We start from the raw sequence: 23,038 nt of genomic DNA, 5'->3' as shown, positions 1-23,038 counted from the left end.
CACTCAGTAAAATATATCCGTCTGCACACGTTGAAGCAATGTAAAAAACGGATTTTGCTGATTGGGATTGCTTTGCATGACAAAAGCATTGTTGGGAGTCCGATAAATGTCTTTACTTGCGACCAAGAAAACTTTCACTTCGATAGAAGTGTTCCTTCAAACTCGTTCGCAGAACAAAAAACGAAAATCAGGGGACACTGGCATGTTGTGGTATTTTTTCACTACCACAAGCAGCAATGAAGTCTCAGGTATTGTTGTTAAACAAACACGCTAACTTTCCACCGTAAGCTTACCTTGTATCTCTTGAACTGATGTTTACAGTGCTCACAGTCCACAAGTTCAAGTTGTCTGCATTCGTCTTCATGGGCCTGCATTGTATTAAAAGTTACACACTTGACCCTAACGCCTGATAAACACAACATAGTTTCGACCACCTCCATTAAATCGTAAATATTTGTCTACTTTAAAATTGAAAGGGTTTATTTAAACAGCAGTAGTGTGACTGTAGTGTACACTAGTTTAATTCCATTCATACTATCCGGTTTATTTTGTTTTCGAATATCCTTAATTGACAAATTTCTTAAATCAATATCAATGACATAGTTTTCTGTAAAACTTGAAATTCAAAGTTCCTTTTTATTTTTTATGAATAAGTCGAACAATTCCAGAAGCCACCAGCAACGACTGATGAAGCTGTGAATACCCCAAACAACAAAATCCGTCATTTTTACATTGATTCAACGTTTGCAAACATTGAATCAAGATGGAGGGACGACATTGACAAACAATGCAATACAACCAATTGGTACCAACTAGCACATAATCATGTAAATTGGCATGAAAAGGGGAAGGCGTAAGAATAGATCAACTAGATTTACAGAAAATTTCTCCCGTACGCTGACCTGACACCAGCTTTGATATCTTAAAATCTTTGTTCCAATGCAAAAAAAAATGGTTTTAATATAGAGTTTCACACATCTACTGAAGAAGAACAAACACATGAGTTGAAGTTACAAAACGTGTAAGCAGTTTCTGCGCCTAAAAGTCGTGCTTTGTCAAATTGAAGGTTGAAAATTGTGCTCTGGATGATGACTACAAAATAAATCTCCTCAATAGTGCTTTTATTACACCAATAAAAGTTTGAAACAATAATAATTTTATGCTTTTGTTTTTTGTCACTTAACAGCTAAGATCTTTTAGCGACAGGGCTCATTTTTAATTTTATATCAGGTTTACAATGTCATCACATTATTACCCGACTTATTCTCACTGCGCTATGCAAGAAAAAACGCAAATAGTACCGTTTTTAAAGTCGTCGGTTTGACTCGACCAGGAATCGATCTCACATCTATCAGAACCAGAGGGGAAGTTTTAAACAATAACTTCACGTCAGTAAAGTCATCTCAGTAGTGAATAATACTTGCCCTAATAGAGGCCTACAGCAACATGCGTACCTTTATTGAATTGTGCGGGAAGTCTCGACCACATACCGCGCACCGAACAGGTCGAAGCAAGCAGTGGTTGTTTTCATGAATTGTGACATCATTTGAAGAAAAAAAACGGCCGCATTTGTGCTTGCAAGGTTGCCTGCCGACTGGACAGGTGTCAACGTGTTGCTGCAATACAAAAACAAATCAAACAAACTTTTCGGTTGGGCGTAAACAAAGTTGCATCAAGACAAGTGATTCCTTCCTGGTGAGAAAACCTGTTTTGAAGTTCGGTTAATGTTCATTTGTTTATGACTAAATTGTTTATTTGTTATGCACTTTTTTTAAATACAATACCATAGTTTTTTTTACTTTACAATATAGTCTCACTTTAACATGTAAACTTTAACAGAATTGGAATATTCGAGAGCTGGCTGCATGAGCAGTGTACAAGTTGAAACGATCAAAAGTGGGAAAAGTCAACTCAAAAAGGCGATCTAGTACTAAGACACTTCCTCAAATGAAATATTAAAATGAATATTACTTCATAAGATTCATAAATCATTAGTTTGATATACCAACTGATATACATTAAGAGATGGCAAAATAATCACAACCATGACAAATCTAAAGGGAATTATGAAAAGCAAGAATTAAGATAAAGAATAAAGAGAAAGTTTCACAAGATTACTGTGGCTTGTGTAGGCCCAATAGTTACATAATTTTAATCATTTTTCTCCATGTTTCTTATTCATAAAGTAGTGGAACAGTATAACTAGTCAGTAAATCAGAAGTGCAAGAAAATTGCCTGGATCAGGTAGGTCACAAAAGTTTTGGGAAGAAAAATGTATTTAAACAAAGAATTTACCTGAATATTACGTAGTTCAGATGTAAAATCGCATCCCGCATTATTGCATTTAACATTAAGGTCCAAAACTTCACGTTGGGCGGATCGGTCTTGAAAAAGTTGGTTTGAAGAAAGTGAGGTTTGATCAATCGGACACCGTGCTTGATTTCTATTCAATAAAATCAAATGTAAAATACTCATAGGACTTCAAAAATAATCTTGAAACTTACATTGTTGTATTCACTGCACAAAGTATCTGATTAGCCAACAAATCATTTTAATTGGACATTTTCACTCCTTGCTTTGTCCATTTTTGACAAAGAAATTCCTTGATGAAAATTGCATAGCGGTCGCACCAACTTGTCCTTACTCTTTCAACACAACAATAACTCTATTTCATGGGCAATTTTTTCGCAGTTTTCTTATCCCTTGCGTTGAACTGGTATTACTTCTACCATTCAAATTTTTACTGAATTGCTTTTGTATCTGATTTTTGATACTAGGGTAGAAGTAGTTGTATAACAAGGCTTGTTGCAAAGGCATATATTTAATAGTCTTTTTGCTTCGATTTATATTCTCATGCCAGCTTTTCCAAAAGGGTCGAGCAAAAGCAAGTGGAGATGAGTTACCGGTAGACACCGGCGCCGAGTCCCGGGCGGGCGGCGCCGAGTCCCGGGCGGGCGGCGCCCGTCGGACATTTCAGGAATTTAAAAAAAAAAATTTAATGCAACTTTAAATCCCAAAATTTCTGTAACCATCTGCCACCTTCTGATACTAGCCTACTTACCTTATTCGCAGGGTTTTGTCGCCATATGATAGGCCCTACTAGACCTACTAATTAAGCGATTAGTTTTCGTCAATTACTGCCATTGTTACATTCATGCAACGTTAAACAACGTTGATTCGCCGTTAAACGAGCAAAAGTGTCCGGGCCGCGCCGTTTGTCTCCACTCGTAGCCCAGTGCTATAAAGCAAGTAAATTGCGCAAACCTGCGAGGAACTTCATTCGCGGCAAAAGTCTGACCGCAATTTCCACTGCTATTACATCTGGCGATGTTAAATCGGTGTAAAAACTGTAGCATTGTTCTTCAAAGGAGTAATTTTCTCTCATACGACGTTATCAATTAACTCTGCTGCCAAAATGCTCTATTTTGTCGTCTCAATCATCACAGTTGCGTCTGTTACGTCACTGATATTAAACTGTGCACACCTGTTGATTTGGCCGGATGAAACCGTTGGTTGTCATTAGTTGAAATTCAGCTCCTTCGTTATATAACTGTTCTAATTGTAGATTCAATGTAAGCTCGGTTCAATAGCGCAGTTTATCGCTAGATGGCTTCTCGGGAGCTGAATTGCCGTAAAATCGCTTCTGCGTTGCATTACAGCATCTTGTTTCTTATCTGTGCGCCCGCTAGGAGCGACTTATCGTATGAACCCACCGATGTATTGTGTGTGTTATCGTGTTGTATTAACAATAGTAATGTAATTATCGAACTAGTGCAGTATTGCAGTTTTCGTCCCGCAACCCGCACATACCAATCACAAAAAATATGCGGAACTGAATTACCAGGACCAGACGTTGTTGCGTACCAATTATATTTGTTACTTGTTTCCAAATCGTGTTATAGGTGGCATAGACTTAAATGTAAACCTAGGCTAGCGCAACAACCTAAAAAAATCGCCCATTTAAAAAACGCACAAAATAACCTTTATAAATAACCAAAATAACAGTATGTGTTCGCCCGCCCAGCTATTTTGAAAACTCGGCGCCTATGCCGGTAGACGTTTAGCCTTACTGGTACCTATCTGATCTTAAAGGTGTGCAACTCATCAATGTCAAGCCTTTCAAGGAAAAAATACAAAAAAATATCAAGGATTTCTGTTACATTACCTTTTCACACAGATCATGACACCGCACTTTTGAAAAAATACCTTAAAAGTTGGGTGGAGATAGGGATGGGCAATATAGAATTTCGAATAGTTGCAATCCGAATATCTAATTATTCGAATTGAAATGACATTTCGAATCAAATTTTCCAAACCGAAATGGAAATATCTGCTTTTCCAGCTACCAACATTTTTTATCGATTTTTGGCCGATCAATTACATTCGGCTCAGCGATAGCTATTCGCTCTAGCGAAAACGGCTAGCCAGCTCTCTACCAGTGCGGTTTGTAGACGTCGGAAGGCCGTTGTGCTGTGGGTTTTCATCGTAGGCTACTAAACATGGAACACAATGCAACTCTGGGTGAGGCTGCCGCTACACCTAGTGTCATAAGTTCTGCAACAATGCAGCAATCCAATCAAATGGATGATCTATTGAGCTCCGGTGGTGAAGCGACAAATACTTCAGCATCAAGTAACGACAACGAACAGCTTTCAGCTGCCGAAGAAAACCGATCGTACCAAAAAAGTGCCAAACAGCGATGCAATTGAATGGTGGAACAAAAATCAAAAAAAGTTGCCGCTGTTGTTTGATCTTGAGAGAAAGTATTTAGCCACTTCTGCATCCTCAAAAAGATCCTTCTCGAGTGCTGGATTGACAGCATCAAAATTGCGATTGCGGCTAACTGGCGAGCAAGAAGCTTTAAACATTCTTCATTGCAACAAAGACTTGCTCTCCTAGACAGTTACTGCTGTTTATTCGTTTCGTTGCCACTTTTCAATTATGTGTCTTCAATAAAACCACAATAAAAACAAAGCTTTTTGACATTTTCTGAAATTAAAAAAATTATTCTAGAATAGGTATTCGAAATTTTAAATTCGAAAAATTATTCTAGAATAATTCTAGAATAGCTTATTCTTCTATTTCGCCCATCTCTAGGTGGAGATTTAACTGAAGTATTTTACTATCAGGCAGGGCTTAATTGAAACTTTAAACTCCTTTTACGCTGGATGTTTCACAAATCTTTTCTTCAAAAATTATAAAAGCAACGCCAAAGTTGGGATTAAAATGATCGCATTACCCTACTATCCGTAAACCTCATGGGATTTCTGTAACAAGTGTATCATACAAAATCACAGGAAAAAAACAGGTGACATGTTTTTGTACATCTCGGGATGCCGCCACACCCCAACGGCCAACGCTCACCAAAAGAAAAAAAAAATTGAAATGTGGTAGTTACCACTTCTTTGAAAATTAAACTGTTTTAAAAATTGCTTCACATAATTAATATGACAACATTATATATATCAAGTATAAACATTAAACATATAAACAAGGTACAGTAGTTGAAAGTTCAGTAACTACAGGCCTCGAAATTCACGGCGGACATGTCCGTCGTCTCAGCATGTGATGTCTGCCGTCTCAGCATGTGATGTCCGTGGGAAGTACCCTCTAGATCGGTCATATTTGTCCGCCAGAAATAACACAAGAACTAGCGATACAAATCGTCAACTTCCATTCAAGTAGGAAAACTTTTGATTTTTACGTTGCTTCAACGATTGATGACTTGAATCATCGTAATTTGGTGAATTCTTCGCTAAGAATCGATGGGAGTACCGGATCGTACTTCTACACTAATCACGCGCAACTTAGTTTAAGTCTTATAAATGACACAATGTCTGGCTTTGATCTCCGAGTAATATTGATAAGGAAAGGTTGGTTACAAAATTAGAAATACGAGTAGGCTATTACAGCAAGATGCAGCAAAATTTGTTAAGTTTTGGTATTACAGTAAGAAAACGCCCCCCGGAAAAATTCACTTTCGCTCACATGACACGCAAAAATAAACCTAAAAAAGCCTAGTGATACTTTGCACAGCAGAAAATAGTAGCGTTAGTGTACAGTAGAAGGTTTCGGACTCGTGCCCAGAGCATTGTGACGCAAGAAGCCACACGACCTCGTTTGGTGGAAGTTAATCAGTTAGGCGGCGCATTGAGCAGCCACACGGCGCTTTGACTCTTCAAGCGCACATTGTTGGTCTGATGAAAGCCTTTCAGAGTGACTTCGAAGAAATTTAAAGCCTTCTAAACCGTATAGCTATAGAACAGTTCTCAAATGGCGAAGAAATATCAAGATAGTGATTAAGCATGACAAATGACGTTAAAACTGGTGTGTCCGCCGAGATAGCTGCTCAGACCGGACACGTTTGTCCGCCGTCAACAAAAACGAATTTCGAGACCTGAATTACTTTGTTTACAAAATCAAACAAGATAATTTTTCTATAAAATTGCAAGCAAATATATATACTCACTATTCACATAAAATACAAGGTGTAATTTTTGCTGGCACAGTATATATTAAAAAAATGCGACCAATGCATATTGTGTATTGAAATTAATAAATGTAAGTTCAGTGCTTTTGAATTGATGCATTAAAGTGAAATTCACAGAACAACTAAGCAAGACTTACTTTATACAGCGCAAGATGCAAAGGCGGCAAAACCGATGTCCACAACCGGTTTGAACAGGATCTCGCAATGCTAACAAGCAAATAGGACACATGTACTTATTATCCAAACATGGCACAAACTCAAAGTCATATCCTGAAAAAGAGAAAACAGGTTTCTTTAAACTCAATCAGAGCACAGCAATAATTTGGTTATATAATGTCACCCTTTTTTTAAGCAACAACAAGTCAGTCAGTGAACAAACAGTGACAACAGAAATTGGTAAAAATCCTTTCTAGACAAAATACCAGATAAAAAACATCAACAAAAAGATCTAAATTACACAAAACTTCAATACAGTATGATATAGGATATACAATTACACAATATAAAAATGTAATGTTTTTGTTTCATAAAAAAATGCTTAATTTGACTGTCATTTTCTCAAGTCACATGTATCCTAAAACATTCTTGCTGAAATAAATTTTAAACGCAATGTTTCAACTGAGATTTGCAATTTTGCATGCGATATTTTTGTGGACGTAATACAATACATGAGGACCTTGAAACAGTGAGCTATACAATATACTATTATACATGTATTGTACCACAGCAACGAAATTTAGCACAAGATAACCTTAAAATCAGAGTTTTTTTCCATCTCCATTATTTATACTAGTACCGTATGTACATACTGTAGCCTATAGTGTATATTTGTTCTTGGCGCCTAAATACTTGGACTATAAACATTTTTCATGTCGGTGGCAGCACTCTTCTGGTTAAAACTGTAAGAGTATTTTCTATACAACACTAATACTGTATATATGTATACTCTTTGTTTCTTGAACATCTTCGGGGACTTATTATGATAGTGTATGCTTTTTGACAGCACTCTTGTTTGATGTTTGTATTCGTTACAACTTTGCAGTCAGTGGGCGATTTAGGTAAAGGCGAATAAAGCAATAGCCTCTTGGAGGGCCGCACCTAGTCAAGAGATTTCAATTTTACATACGGTATATTCAGGTATATACTGTAATCATTATCACAAAAATTCTCATTTAAAATAATTTTTAACAGATATATAGTTTGAAAATTGAATGAGGCTGTTCACCAGGCATTAAATTAAATGATATGAGATGTTCTACTGGTGCAAATTAAGCTAAACTATCACAAGATGTATACAGTGACAATCTGCTTTTATTCCGACGTTTCGTCAATCAGACACGACTGACTTCTTCAGGGGGCTAGACCAGGTAGTGACTACCTGTCTAGCATGGCAAAACACAGGACATATTGCTGAAAACAACTAAACATGCAAAATGAAAATTCAACTTCTGGACAAAAACTTATCGCGCGCAAAGTTTGAAATAAGTTAGAAAAAAGGGGGACTTAATTGCGATCAACAAGAAACTTAAATAACAACAAGATAGGAGAGTGAACGGCATGAGTCATGAATCGAGTTTTGTACGCACTACTGCACAGTTTTACAATCAGCATGAAACCAATTTAAAAAAACGTCAAATCAGCACTTACAATAGTTTTTTGTAGATAGCGGGAAAAGAGATGCCATCATTGCGATTCATTACATGAGGCTTTTGATTGATGAACCAACTTTCAGAAAACATTCGCTTTTTATAATCACTTTCAACTTTTAGAATTTTAGAATTGCTCCAAGTTATTTTATGATCTGAAGTTATGGCATGCATGCAAGGAGCGGAATGTTCAGGGCGTTGATATTTGAAAGCTCTTTTGTGTTCATTAATGCGAGATTTGAGATCTCGTTTTGTTTGGCCAACATAAATTAAATTGCAATCATCACAAGAAACTTGGTACACTAAACCTGAGATTTCGCTTTGATTCAAGGGGTCTTTTAAAGATGGCAAAAATTTACTTATTGTCAAGAAAGGTTTTAAAGCGACTTTTACACCAATTTCATTTAAGATACGCCGAATTTACACGAACGCACTAAACTTTCTATCAATGACGTCACAGAAGCTTTGAAATTGTGTTTTGAGTCTACTGTATTTTGTTATAATAACGTTCTTTATCGTCAAATTTATGGTACGCCGATGGGTTCTTGCATTTCCCCGGTCGTGGCTAACATTTTCATGGAATACATTGAGCGCACTGCCATCACTTCATTCCATACACCACCGCAACTTTGGGTGAGATATGTAGATGACACTTTTTGCATTATAAAAAAGTCTGCGGTCAACCAATTTCATCAACATTTGAATAGCATATCTTCTTCAATTCAATTCACAACAGAACATGAAAAAAACAACTCCATATCATTTTTAGACGTCTCAGTTATTCGTCACAATGCCACAAACACGTTGACCACTACAATTTTCAAAAAACCCACACACACTGACAGATATTTAAATTTTAATTCACACCATCCCAAACATCAAAAACTTACTGTAGCTAAAACTTTGTATGACCGCATTGACACACATGTCGCAGATCCGCATGAACGTTCACGACAGAACAAAGCATTACACAATACTTTGCGCCTCAATGGATTTCCAAGAAAGCATGCTTGCCAACGACAACCTAAAAGTTTAGTACCCCCATCTACCCAGTATAAGTCTTTTGTTTCTTTACCTTATGTTAAGGGAGTTTCTGAAAAAATTCGGCGTATCTTAAATGAAATTGGTGTAAAAGTCGCTTTAAAACCTTTCTTGACAATAAGTAAATTTTTGCCATCTTTAAAAGACCCCTTGAATCAAAGCGAAATCTCAGGTTTAGTGTACCAAGTTTCTTGTGATGATTGCAATTTAATTTATGTTGGCCAAACAAAACGAGATCTCAAATCTCGCATTAATGAACACAAAAGAGCTTTCAAATATCAACGCCCTGAACATTCCGCTCCTTGCATGCATGCCATAACTTCAGATCATAAAATAACTTGGAGCAATTCTAAAATTCTAAAAGTTGAAAGTGATTATAAAAAGCGAATGTTTTCTGAAAGTTGGTTCATCAATCAAAAGCCTCATGTAATGAATCGCAATGATGGCATCTCTTTTCCCGCTATCTACAAAAAACTATTGTAAGTGCTGATTTGACGTTTTTTTAAATTGGTTTCATGCTGATTGTAAAACTGTGCAGTAGTGCGTACAAAACTCGATTCATGACTCATGCCGTTCACTCTCCTATCTTGTTGTTATTTAAGTTTCTTGTTGATCGCAATTAAGTCCCCCTTTTTTCTAACTTATTTCAAACTTTGCGCGCGATAAGTTTTTGTCCAGAAGTTGAATTTTCATTTTGCATGTTTAGTTGTTTTCAGCAATATGTCCTGTGTTTTGCCATGCTAGACAGGTAGTCACTACCTGGTCTAGCCCCCTGAAGAAGTCAGTCGTGTCTGATTGACGAAACGTCGGAATAAAAGCAGATTGTCACTGTATACATCTTGTGATAGTTTAGCTTAATTTGCACCAGTAGAACATCTCATATCATTTAAGATATATAGTTTATCAAACCAATGCTAAATTGGAATTTTCATGGCAAATGTATTAAAGAATTGCTAATTTTGCTGTTAAATCTGATAAAATGCAAATTAGGAACTTTGTCTATTTATTATTACAGTAGTCCCCACTAAGCCCACAGTGAACAGTCCCATAGGCGTCGAAATAGGGTGGGCGACGCCCACCCTGCCGTGAAACGAGGGTGGGCAAAATATGTTTCGCCCACCCTGTTTTCATGCCACTTATGAAGTGTTCGTTACAATTATTTTCGTTTTTCTTAAACGCTGGACTATCCAACCAACTGCAGCGCAACTTCTTGTTTTACGCTATGTCTCTCGCTAGGTATCCGACAGAACAAAGCAATTCCGTAACAACGCTGCGTGGAAAAACGGCGGTACGCACTGCATTGTTGTTGCTACGGCAACTGCCACAGTTGGCAATTCCTGGTGAGAGAAAGCCACGTTTGATCTTTTCTCCAAATTTGTGTCGGCAATTTGATCTTTTCTCCGAATGGTCCCACTTTCGTTACGTCACAATCAAACTTCAGTTCCCGGTCAGCGTAAGGGAATGTGAATATGACATCATAATGAACATGACAATAAAATAACCGACACAAACTAAAGACGTACTAAAAACAATCGCTTTTACAAATGCGGCAAATCCGAAGGCGCCACTTTAAAGATAACAGGTCACGAGTCACGCGCTTTTTAGGTCGCAAAGGAAAAAGAAGTTTGTTTAGTTTAGCAGCGCTCATAAGATCGCAAGATGCAAGAAAGAAAACATCCAACCTATTAAAGCTTAATTGCTGCAGCGACGCTAAACGCAGTCTTTGCGAGAAAGACTAACCACACTTTTCGAAATTAGCGTCGGCAATTGCCGAGGTGATTGTAAGGACAACAAGATTACAAGAAAAAACTAGTTTTCTTAGACTACACCAGACTAGAATGTTGATTCAATCTTACTATTGCTGGATGTTTTATTTGGGTTACTTCCTACTTCGCCGGCGCTTAGACACGTGCCCAGCTGGGAGAATCTTTTATAAAAATATCACCCTATAATTCAGGCCTCGAAACTGAAGGCGGCCATCGCCGCGATTAACCTACAAAAACCGACATTTTGTCCGCAGGGTCTCGCCCTTCCGTCGGCCGCATTTGTCCGCCATGAAGTTCCGAGAAAATTTTACACAAGCGGCCTTGTAAATTAAAGTAGTAGTACTTTGCCACTTATAATCACCAAGGACTAGAAAAGAGTTAAAGCACTCGATAAATCACAATACACCCTGTATATGCTTGAATTGTTAACCTTATTGAGTGATCAAGCAGCTGATGTCTCACGATAAGCTGGATGCAAGTGACATCACAATACACCTTATTAATGCGATAAATTCAGTCTTCGAAATTAGCGTCGGCAAATGGCGCATTAGCGTCGGCAATAAAAATGCCGAGGCCACACGAGCGCTTGTAACGTTAGGGTTAAACATTCCTCCCAGTCGTTATGGCACAGCATAGATTTGTTTCCTAGTCAACACCCTGATGGATCTTTATGAAAAAGAAAGAGGCCTGTGGAGTGGTATCAAAGCCCGAAAGCCGCAAAACGTGGACGCTTCATTGCGAACGGCAAAGATGGTATAGATTTACAGCCAAGCGATGAGCCTCTTGATGTGTCTGATTCCAGTGATGACGCGACAACCTCGTGCTCCGATACAGCATCTGATGATTCCGATTCTGACAGCTAGTTCTTTATCAAACAGACTTTGTGTTGTTCGCAGTATCCCAATTGTGCCGAAATTATGTTAGTGTATACGTAAATCGAGGCAATCTTCTCGCAGGGAGCTATTAATTTGTTACCTGTACCTGGTTGAGCAATTGACGTTATTTTATGATAATTCAACGTTGCTAGATGTCGAATTAATGTAAAACAAACGTAACTTTCTTATTGAGCATTGTTGTTACGCAATATAACCGAGCGGAAAAATTAAATCGATTTGTGCTGACTCGAACGTTGAATCAACCCAAAATTAACTTACTTTTCCCCGTGAGTTATTTAACGTGAATTCCTGCAACAGCGTGCCACGTGCGTATCTTGTAGCTCGCTTTATCGCTACTTTTGGCATTATTACATCACAACAAATCAAACAGTGCGGTCGTGATAGACTACTCTAGTATATTTTTCGCTGCTGCCGAAGTAAAAATGTGCTAATTTCGAAGACTGTATGTTGATGCGTGTCGAAGTTCCGATAGCCGCCATGTGCTTGTGATTGGCCGCCGAACAGCTTGCTTCAGTCGGACACGTTTGGCCGCCGGAAAAAAAAGTTGTATCAAGGCCTGCTATTTGTATTGATTTAACTCCAGTAGACGTCAAATTATTGTAAGCATCTACTCCTTGTTGCGCCTCGCTTTCCGTTATCTCGTCCAGCTGATATAGCATCTGATGATACCGATTCTGACTAGTTCATCAAACAAACTTTGGGTTGCTCGCAGTGTCCCAATTGTGCCGAAATTATGTTGTCTTATAAGCTTACATAAATCGAGGCGATCTTCTCGCAGGGAGCTATTAATATGTTACCTGTACCTGGTTGAGTAATTAACGTTATTTTATGATAATTCAACATCGCTAGATGTCGAATTAATGTGAAACAAACGTAAATTTCTTATTGGGCATTGTTGTTACGCAATATAACCCGCCGGAAAAATTAAATTGATTTGTGCTGACTCGAACGTTGAATCAACCCAAAATTAACTTACTTTCCCCTCCCGGTGAGTTTTTTAACGTGAATTACCGTAACAGCGTGCGTATCGCGTTGCTCGCTTTATCACTACTTTTGGTATTATTACATCACAACAAATCAAACAATGCGTTCGTAATAGACTACTCTAGTATATTTTTCGCTTCTCGTTTTACATGTTTTAGTACAATCTTTTCCTAATAAATATTCACAGTAATTGCCGAGGCAATTTCAAATTTTGCCATTTGGCCTCGGCAACGTTTTTACCGAAGTAAAAATATGCTCATTTCGAAGACTGAACCATTGCGAATTTGCGAACATACACATTCAATGAAATCTGTTTGAAAACTCTCGCCCACCCAGAATTCCTCTCTTCTAAGAAAAAATCGACGCCTATGAACAGTCCCACCCGTTTATTAAGCCCAATTTGGTCCAGTTCGAAGTTTCTGAACAAATAAGAGTGGTAGAGAATTGTCCCACTGCTTAATAAGCCCAAAATCATCCGGTCTAAAAGTGGACTTAACAAGTGAGGACTACTGCATTAGCCTAGGATTTATTTGTATCACACAAAAATGACCATATTTGAACAAAAACTATATATCGTGTCATATAAGAAATACAGTTTTAATTGTTTCATACTACAATATGTAATAGGCGATTGCCAAAGCAACCATTCTATAAAATTTTGCATTTGTCTAAACCAGGGGTGACGAATCTTTTTGCGGTCGCGGGCCACTTTGTCAATTACACATGAGATATCAGGCCACACAACTTTTTAATCGTAACCTACTATGAAATCTTTTAGAAGCGACTCAAGATATTCTTCATGAAAAGTAACAAATGGCAGATGAAAGTAATAAAACCCACACAGTTGAAATTATCTTACGCAGAATCAAAACATACCAAAAAAAAATCAACTTGAGCAAAAAGGATAGAGCAACAGTAATGTCTTTAATGCATGAGCGATTGTCAAACTGTTTTGCGGGCCGCACAAAATTCTTTAATGGGCCACAGGTTTGTCACCTCTGGCCTAAACCTACACCCATCACTGTTTGCAGTTGTTACTGATTGGTAAAACCATTTTAACATAATTCATTGGTTTGATGAAAAAAACTGTTAGATCGAAAACAAAAAAAATTTGAAAGATTAATCTTACCAGTTGTTCCATCATCTTCCGATCCATTCATATCATTTGTTAAAATTTCCGGAGAAAAAATTGGCATAGAAGACAAAGATCTTCTTGAATCCGCAACCAGCATTTAGTATTAATTGCACTGTCGTTAGGTATCAGCAGAACATAACTATCTACACTTAAAATTTAAGTTTCTTTATGTCTTGCTAATTTAACCGGGTTCTATTTTGCTCTCTAAAGTATACCGTACATATTGAAATGACATTATACCGTATATAAACTATTTGTAGCTTGGTCAACTGGGTATTTAGTTTCACCCAATGAAATCTAATAGTAATTGATCGATTGTGGGAATTTTTATAGGCTACTTGGTACTCAAACTGGGAAAGGTTCTTTGAAGGCTTAACCCAGGTAGTTTGGCATACTTGCATAGGTTTGGAGCTGGTATACAAGTCCCCCCCCCACCACCCTTGGCAAGTCATGACAAAGAGGAATTGACCAAAACATGTGAATTGAAGTGTGTGAACAGTAAAGCAAAGGTAAAGTAGTTTCACCCTGTATGTTTGGTTGAGTCGTGTCTTTGTCATGAGTTGCCAAGAGTGGTGGGGGGGGGACGGATGCAACCTAGTTTGTACCCTGAAAAGATCGAGAGAAAAAATTAAAAAAGCGGAAGTCGCTGATTGCAGTTTCCGCAAACAGTTTAAAATTTTCCCCCTAAAAAGATCGAGAGAAAGATAGCACAAAGCCGAAGTCGCTGATCGCAGTTTCCGCTAACCCTCACCCTCGCTGATTGCAGTTTCCGCAAATATTTTTCCGCAGTTTCCGTTAACCCTAACCCTCGAGTTGTTTGCGGAAACTCCGATCAGCGACTTCGGCTTTTTTAATTTTTTCTCTCAATCTTTTCAGGGTGCGAACTGTTCAGGGTACGGACTAGGTTGCACCCGGGAGGAGGACTTGTATACCAGCTCCCAATTTTTTTATGATGTATGCAGAGTTATCATGTGCATAAGCTAGGTGTAAATTGTTTCATAAAGTGGTCTATTGTTAACTACAGTAACTTCTTCAATGACAAACTCTCTAAAAGTATACGTACGTACCTACTATAAACAAATTAATGAACAAGTACGGTAGGCTATTGTTTCACAAAACGACATTGACTAGTTCGGACTTCTCTCAGGAGTTTATTATGCTCTGATAATATACAGAGGCCATTGCGGGATATATTTTGTGACGATGTCAAAACCTACATCCCCTATCTTATCTCGTTTGTTATCGAAAATCAACATTCCGTTCAATCAAAACAACTCGGTTCCAACTTCCAATCCAATTCAACTTCTTGACGTCCAGTGTTCCAGTTACCAGTTCACCAATAAGAGCTGCCAGATCAAACATTTCGAAGTACTAAATGGCAATCCCCAAAAAGCTAATTGAATATTTTTTAATTATAACAGGAATCACAGGAATCACAGGAATCACTAGGTTTTATCAAATGAACGTTGCAACTAGTGCTAGAAACTTTACTTTGCCAATCTCGGTAATCGGCCCTGAGTCAAAAGCCTCTGGGCTGCAAACAGGGATGGAGGAACCACGTGGGCCTCGTGGGCCTGGGCCCACCTACTTTATTTTCTGGGTGGGCTTGGCCCACCCACTTTTGAAAGCCAAATATTTTTGAAAAAGGAGCGAAAGGTTTGACCAAGATAACCTGCGGTTTTATTGTGATAGGCCTATAGAGAAAGTAATTTTAGCTGCAACTTTGTCTCTTAAAGAAGGCACTTAAACCAAGCTAGATGGGGATATTGATGTTAATTCTCTCGAAAACGAACTCAAGCTGTTAAAATAGATAAAACATTTACATAAATCTATCAAAACTGATACAGTTTTACCTGGAAATCCCTATGTTTAATGCTGCTGCAAAAAGGTCTTTTTCGTACCACAGACTGGTGAAAAATTACTTCAAAAGCAAATTAACCGAAGAGCACTTGAACCATAGGATGAACAGTTGAACACATTAACAAAAACTTGATCGATCAGGTTGATCTCACCTTAATTTGCCAAGAATTTATTGCTTTCAATGATCGTATTATTAACTTTTTAGGAAAAAATTTCAAGTGTAATACCAGAGTCACTATGTAGGCCTACATGTGACTCTGGTAATACAGTAGCAGTCACCTATATATTGACAGTTGAAGGAACAAGTTGTTGTTTGATACCAGTAGGCCTATTATATTTGTATATTGGTGGTGCAGCTGTTGTGTATGCACATAATACTGCAGGCAGTGGCGCCGGCAGGGGGGGGGCAGGCGGGGCAGCTGCCCCTCCAATGTTTTGGGCATCATCTCTTTAATTTCTTCTTTATTAATACATATTAATATTATTTTTTTAATATTTGGACCCCAACCTCAAGTAAGTCAACTCAAGTTGCAAGGGGGGGGGGGGGGGGGGGTAAAAGCTCTCTCTTTAAATAAAAGTATGGAAAACCTTGATGACCAAATTGTACAGTAGATAAAAGATTTTCTACAGAAGCAAAGATAAAGACTTTTTAAAGTTTTAACTAACGTCACATTGAGGTAGAAAAATAACAACCTGTTAAATTTTTGATAGGCTACCTCACACTCCCATGACTTAGCGCATTTTGGCATTGCTTGCTTGCAGTGATTCTTTCACTTAAACAAAACGTTTTGTTTCAGCAGTTTTGAGTTGTTCAATTCTTAAGTTGTAAAGGAGACTCAATTTCTCTAATATTTATCATTTATGTTTCTTCTTTAATCTCAGCAGAGTATAAAACTATATAAGTTTTTCATCCATACGACGGCATAAATGAAATTATATCTCAAATCGGCGTTATGACGTGACATCATCTAAACCATTGGTTCTCAACCGGGGGTCCGCGGACCCCAAGGGGTCCGTGAAGCGATTTCCGGGGGTCCGCGAAAGTTTCCGAGTTTTCCACATGATGGATAAATTAAGAAATTTAAAAATTGTTTGTGCTTTGTTTATGTATTAGCCTACAGTGATTCTTAAACTGTAAGTCGCAACGCACTGGTACGTCGTTTGAAATTGCAAAGGACATTGCACAAAGGTTTGGTTTCTTAACTAAAATATCATATAAATTACTTAAACCTTTTAATAAGGCTATGTTCAATGTTGATCAATGATTAATTTAGAAATACAAACGTTAGTCAGCAGTCTATCACCACTCACAGTTTTGCAATGACTGTGATTATAACGAATTAATATTGATTTCAAATGAAAAAAGGGAGAAATTCTTTGTAACGGTCGCAAGTATTCTATTAACTTTTGATAAAAGTTATAGAAAAACATCAAATGAGCATATAGCTTACCGATGTTTGATCCTGCGTGCCAACATATAGCTCATAAGTCAGAACATAATTTCATCAATCGTCAAGTGCGTTGCGAATTCAGCAAATTCTTTTAAGTGTGTTGCTTTGAAACTTATGTAACATATGATTCCATAAGGAAACGCAATATACCAAAATTTCAAATTGAAATTTTTAGGGGTCCGCGACCGCTTGGAAGACACCAAAAAGGGTCCACCAAGACAAAAAGGTTGAGAACCACTGATCTAAACATTTTACCAAATAATAAATTAACAAATTCGATCGTCAAAAGTGGTTTGGTGGGGGTAAATATTACGTAATGAAAAGTGATAAGGTTGGAAGACATTACGTCATGTATTTTCAATACAAATTGAAGTTTAAAATTTATTCTTATGTTCATACTCCTAATCCACCTTCAAAGCGGTATTACAAAGAACAATTTTCGATAAGGGGGCATCAAGAATAAGTCGACATGACTTTTAACCCTTAGAAGGTTGGGCTCCTGGAATCTTGCTCAGTTTGGGGAGGGGGGGGGGCTGTCGATTCTTCTCATGCTTTAGGAGTGATATCTCTGTTATTTTGACACGGTTTCAAAATTTGGGATTCACTTTGTAAAATTATTCACGCTGAGCATACCCGAAAATTAAAACTATGTGAATTTTAGAACTGCTCATATACGTTGAAATGTTGAGGGCACTTATGAGTGTAATTTGTAGCGTGAGTTTACACATTATTTTTTGGTAGAGTAATAAAGAACGGGCATTGTAATGTTGTGATTAATTTTTTTTTTACATTATTTTACATACAGTCAATGCCCTTCACGCAGTGAAACAGTTAGGATTAACGCAGGAGCGTAGCCAGGAATTTTGAAAGGGGGGTTGACAACCCAGCGGAGAGGTCTGGGGGGCCTCCCCCAAAAAATTTTGAAAAATTACTTTGAATTTGGTGCATTTTGAGAGCATTTTCAACAAAAATGTGGTTACGAATATTCCTGTAAAATGGTGGTGTCTGGTGGCATAGCAAAAGGATAAGATCATGTTTTCTTCGGTATTTTTCGGAAATAAAGCTAAGTCTCTATGTTTTCTTGTTGCTAATTCCTGGCTGAGATGTTTGGTATTGGCAAAACTTGTTCTTTTAATGCAATTTTGCTTAAAATTAGGCAATTTTGTTAGATTGAAAGCATCATTCTCAGTATCGTGACGTCACACGCGTGCCAAAGGGGGGGTTGTAACCCCCAACCCTCCCCCCCCCTTGGCTACGCCACTGGATTAACGAGACATGGGCCAAATTAATTACTTTCATCCAGCTGGTGGGAAAATGTTTCACAATAGAATATGAAATATTTCAGAGGATATGCTGAGAAATGCCTTATATCTTTCAATTTATATCCTTCATTTGCTCAAAATTTCAGCTCAATAGAGGTGAATAAAAGTTAGGAAAAGTAAAGAAATCTCGTAGTCGCAGCCTCAGTGGTTTTAGAGATACAACTGTTGATACAAAAAGTTGAATTGACAAGCCCTCCCCCCCTACCTTCAAAGGGTTTGCATTGAGTCAACAGATCTATGCCTTAAGGTTTACATCAGCTCCGGAGATCAGTAAAATATAAGGTTGTCATCTTCGGTGCAACAAGACCATTGATTGATTGGTTTAGTGAGGATTCGTAGTCCCATTGCTTTCATTTTGAGTGATCATACTGATTTTCAATTTATTCCTACAAGACGTTACGTAATGAAAAAATACATAACTAAGGTTGGAAGACATTACGTCATGTCATTTCAATTCAAAATGAAGTTTAAAATTTATTCTTTTGTTCATAGTCGTAACTCGTAGCCTAATCATCCTTCAAAGCGGTATTACAAAGAACAATTTTCGATAAGGGGGGCATCAAGAATATGTCGAAATGACTTTTAAGGTTTACGTCAGCCCCCGAGATCAGTAAAATATAAGATTCTCATTATCGTGATTGTAAACCGCTGGAAATTTTTTCTCTAAAAAACAGATTCCCGGGAAGCTAAACATTTTTTCCAGCCCTGGTAGAAAACAAGAGAAATTAAATAATATACCACTGTCTTGCATGTTTTGCACCAGTGGCGTAGCCAAGGGAGGAGGGTTCGGGGGTTTCAACCTTTCAAATTGAATTTACGGATGTTAATACATTGTTTACAAGAAAAGCTTTAGCCTATGATGTAATTTCTCGTCAAACTGTGCAAGGATGCAAGCCATCTGCAACTGCTGAGATCGCTTGTTCGATCTAGATTAACATCTAAACAGCTATTCGTTATACAAAACTTGAATATATCAGAAATAGCCTAAAGTAACTTCATTGTCTCAAAGCTTTTTGTTTGACACTCATCAAGATGTATGACCTCTATGACCTTACATTTTCTAAACTTTGAGTTGACTTCAGAGCATAAAAGTTAGCGACTTACAGGAATAAGATCGCTTTTTGAATCAACCAAGGAGAAAATGTCGGCAGCAGTGGCCGAGTGGTTAGCGCGTTGGGCTCGCAGTCGAGAGCCTGCATGTTCGACTCCAGCCACCGGCACTTGCTGTTGTTTCTCTGGGCAAGAAACTTTACGATAATTGCCTCTACCCAGTGATCGATTTTGAGGAATGGGTCACTACCCATTACCAAATTTAAGTCATAAGTAGAGTAGACAACCGGAAACAGACGTTGCAGTCGGCTGCAGCGTGGGTCAGGTGTACATCGGAAGGCGTACACCGATGCATAGCGCTCAAGTCCGCTTTCCCGCAATGCAGGATAAAGATAATAAACAAAACAAAAAACAAAGAAAATTGATAAATAATAAAACTGTAATAATCTCGCAAAAAAAGCAATCAACCTATGTCTCTAAAACAAAGTTTGCCTAATTTTAAACGAAACTGCATTAATAGAGCGAGTTTTGCCAATACCAAACATTCAAATATCTCAGTCTAGAATTAGCAACAAGAAAACATAAAGACTTAGCTTTATTTCCGAAAAATACCGAAGAAAACATGATCTTATCCTTTTGCTATGCCACCGGACAGCACCATTTTACAGAAATATTCATACCCACAATTTTGTTGAAAATGCTCTCAAAATGAACCAAACTGAAAGTAATTTTTCAAAATTTTCTGGGGGAGGCCCCCCAGATCCCCCGCCGCTGAGTGTCGCTTTCGGCAAACACGCCATCGGGCTGCGCCCGTCGGCTGTCAACACCACCCCTTTCAAAATTTTTGACTACCCTACTGTCTTGCACTGTCAATATTTTGCCCCCCTCCCCCATTGTTAAAGGTCTGGCGGCGCCACTGACTGCAGGCTGTTACTCCCTGATAACTTTTCTAACTGTTAAATATGAGTATATAGGCCTACCAGTACCGGTACTCCTGGTATTGAAACTGAGGTAATTAGCTGTGCATTGTTGATGCCAGTAGCCTAACTTATTATATTTGCATATTGGTGCTGCAGCTGTTACATATGCGCACAGCCTACTGTATAGGCATAATGCTGCAGATTATTTATCCCAGGTTGTAGCCTATTATAACTGTGTGTGTATTGTTTCTTTTTTTTTGTGTGTTCATCGCCATATTTTGTACAGCACTATAAAGCATAGGCCTAGAGAAATAAAACATAGTAACCTTAGCGAGTTTAACATACTTTATTACACACAAAAAATATAACATAATTAAAATGAACCCAAATGTCATCGACACGGATATGTGTTCTCTAAAATATATAAATGATATTGGAATGCAGTAATGCTAAGGGGGGTCTGGGGGGCGAAGCCTCCCAGAAGTTGGATTGACTTTGACTGCTGCGCCTCTGGGCCAGGGATGGAGGAACCACGTGGGCCTCGTGGGCCTGGGCCCACCTACTTTATTTTCTGGGTGGGCCTGGCCCACCCAATTTTGAAAGCCAAATAGTTTTGAAAAGGTAGCGAAATATTTGACCAAGATAACCTGCGGTTTTTTGTGATATAGAGAAAGTAATTTTAGCTGCAGCAAGGGTAGAGGATGCAGCAACTTTGTCTCTAAAACAGTGGTTCCCAACCTTTTTGTTGTCACGGACCCCTTTAGACAAATTATTAATTCTGCGGACCCCTACCTAAATTTTGCCTGAAACTCAATTAACATACTTTTGACTATTGTAATAATTATGCTACTCAACTACTGTACTGTGTCATATTGCATTGCCGCTATGACTCCTGCGGCAAATATCAGGTTAAACAGTTGCTCAAATAAGAAAATGAATGAATTGTTCAAGAAATGTCTGCAGTAGCTTATTCAATTGTTCAAGAAATGTCAGCGTTTGATTCTGAAGGCTTCCATGATCTTAGTCTGAAAATCAGATCTGCATCGAGAGATGATTTTAAATTGGCCGATCGAGACATTGTCAGTGCACGTTTCACAACAGGCGAAGTGCTCTTTAATTGCGCTTTTAGTTGTTAGGTTTAGGTTTAAGTGCTCCACGGCCCTTGTCAACAAATGTCTGGTTGACATACCAATAACTTATATGTGTTGTTTCTTGTTTCCTGTTATGTTTTATTTCTCCATGGTTCAACAAAGCAAACTCTCTACCAAAGCTTTATCACTATAAGCACAATTTAACAATTTTGTAATCGTTTTGGCCAAACTGGGCCAAAAATGGAAACTTTTCGGTTGTTGGTAGCCTACGAATGGCAATCATGAAAACTCAATGTAGCCTATAAATGATATAGAATTTGGAATGCAGCAATTGCAGAAATGCAGCAAAGCTAAGGGGGTCTGTGGGGTGAATCCCCCCAGAAGTTGGACTTTGACTGCTGCGCCTTTGGACCCACCTACTTTTAAAATGGTTCCTCCATCCCTGCTCTGGGCCCACCTACTTTTAAAATGGTTCCTCCATCCCTGGCTGCAAATATGAAAAACTACCTCGAATAACCTATCAAAGGCTTTGCCAGTCTGAGGATAAAAATTCAAAACCAAACGAGTACGGTAGGCTAATATATTTTGGCCAGCCTTCCACTGTTTTAAGACTTTGACTTCTAAACCATGTAGTGGCAAAAAGCTTGTTCTTGCTTTGATGAGTTAGAATAAAATCAAACTGAGCTGATGGGCCTACTCTACCTAAGCCCGGGACTTTACTAGTCCCGAACCTAAGCCTATCCCATTTTGCTAGCAGCTACTGTTTTTCTTATTTAGATATATTTTCAAGTCAAAATTGCAGCTCCTTATAGGTTTAAAAAAAACAAAAAAACTTTGAAACAACTGAGTTTAAAAATATTTTTTTATCTTGGACATTTATTTTCTGAAGCTGGAAAGTATCATCATAAAATTCTGAGGGGCCGCAGTGTTAAGCAGAATGTGGTTTTTTAGACTCCGACTAACTTTAAATTCACAATTAGAGAAAAAGATTGAAATCAAAACTCAATAATTGTGCTTCTCTAACGTTTTGTTGCAGTCTCCCAGTGTAAAGTTTAGTCCCGAAGGAGGTCGTCAGACTACTCGGCAAGCGACAACTCAGCAAGTGCTTCAAATCAGCAAGTAGGGTAGCCTACATTTTAGCTAGCCTACTGTCCAAAGCAGCAAATGAGATTTTCAGCTTTACTTGCTCAGTTTCATCATTTGCAAACTTACTGAAATGTTGCTATAGCTCAGTTGTCACTTGCTCAACTGCTATTTGCTCGGTTTGGAACTGCTTACTTGTAGGAGACTCAGACTGGAACCAGGGGCGCCGAAAGCGGGGGGCAGGGGGGCGGGCCCCCTGCCCTCAAATTTTCTGTGGATGGGAGGGCAGGGAGGGCAATGGTG

General features: G+C 38.2%; 1 protein-coding gene across 1 annotated transcript in view; it reads right to left on the bottom strand.

Moving 5' to 3' along the window:
• LOC145772235 (TNF receptor-associated factor 6-like) overlaps positions 1-14,151 on the bottom strand; it is a 30,656-nt gene extending 16,505 nt beyond the window's left edge. The window contains exons 1-5 of the mRNA XM_082584089.1: positions 13,953-14,151; positions 6,628-6,760; positions 2,296-2,443; positions 1,455-1,616; positions 294-368 (exon numbers count right to left, since the gene is read on the bottom strand). Of these exons, the coding sequence (XP_082440215.1) occupies positions 294-368; positions 1,455-1,616; positions 2,296-2,443; positions 6,628-6,760; positions 13,953-14,055 (621 nt within the window). The 5' untranslated portion in view covers positions 14,056-14,151. The remainder of the gene's footprint in view (positions 1-293; positions 369-1,454; positions 1,617-2,295; positions 2,444-6,627; positions 6,761-13,952) is intronic.
• Between the last annotated feature and the right edge of the window lie 8,887 nt (positions 14,152-23,038).

This window comes from Aplidium turbinatum, chromosome 6 (genome assembly GCF_918807975.1).
Source record: "Aplidium turbinatum chromosome 6, kaAplTurb1.1, whole genome shotgun sequence".
Lineage (NCBI taxonomy): Eukaryota > Metazoa > Chordata > Ascidiacea > Aplousobranchia > Polyclinidae > Aplidium > Aplidium turbinatum.
The sequence above is the reverse complement of the archived record's forward strand: the minus strand, read 5'-3'. Positions and strand labels throughout refer to the sequence as shown.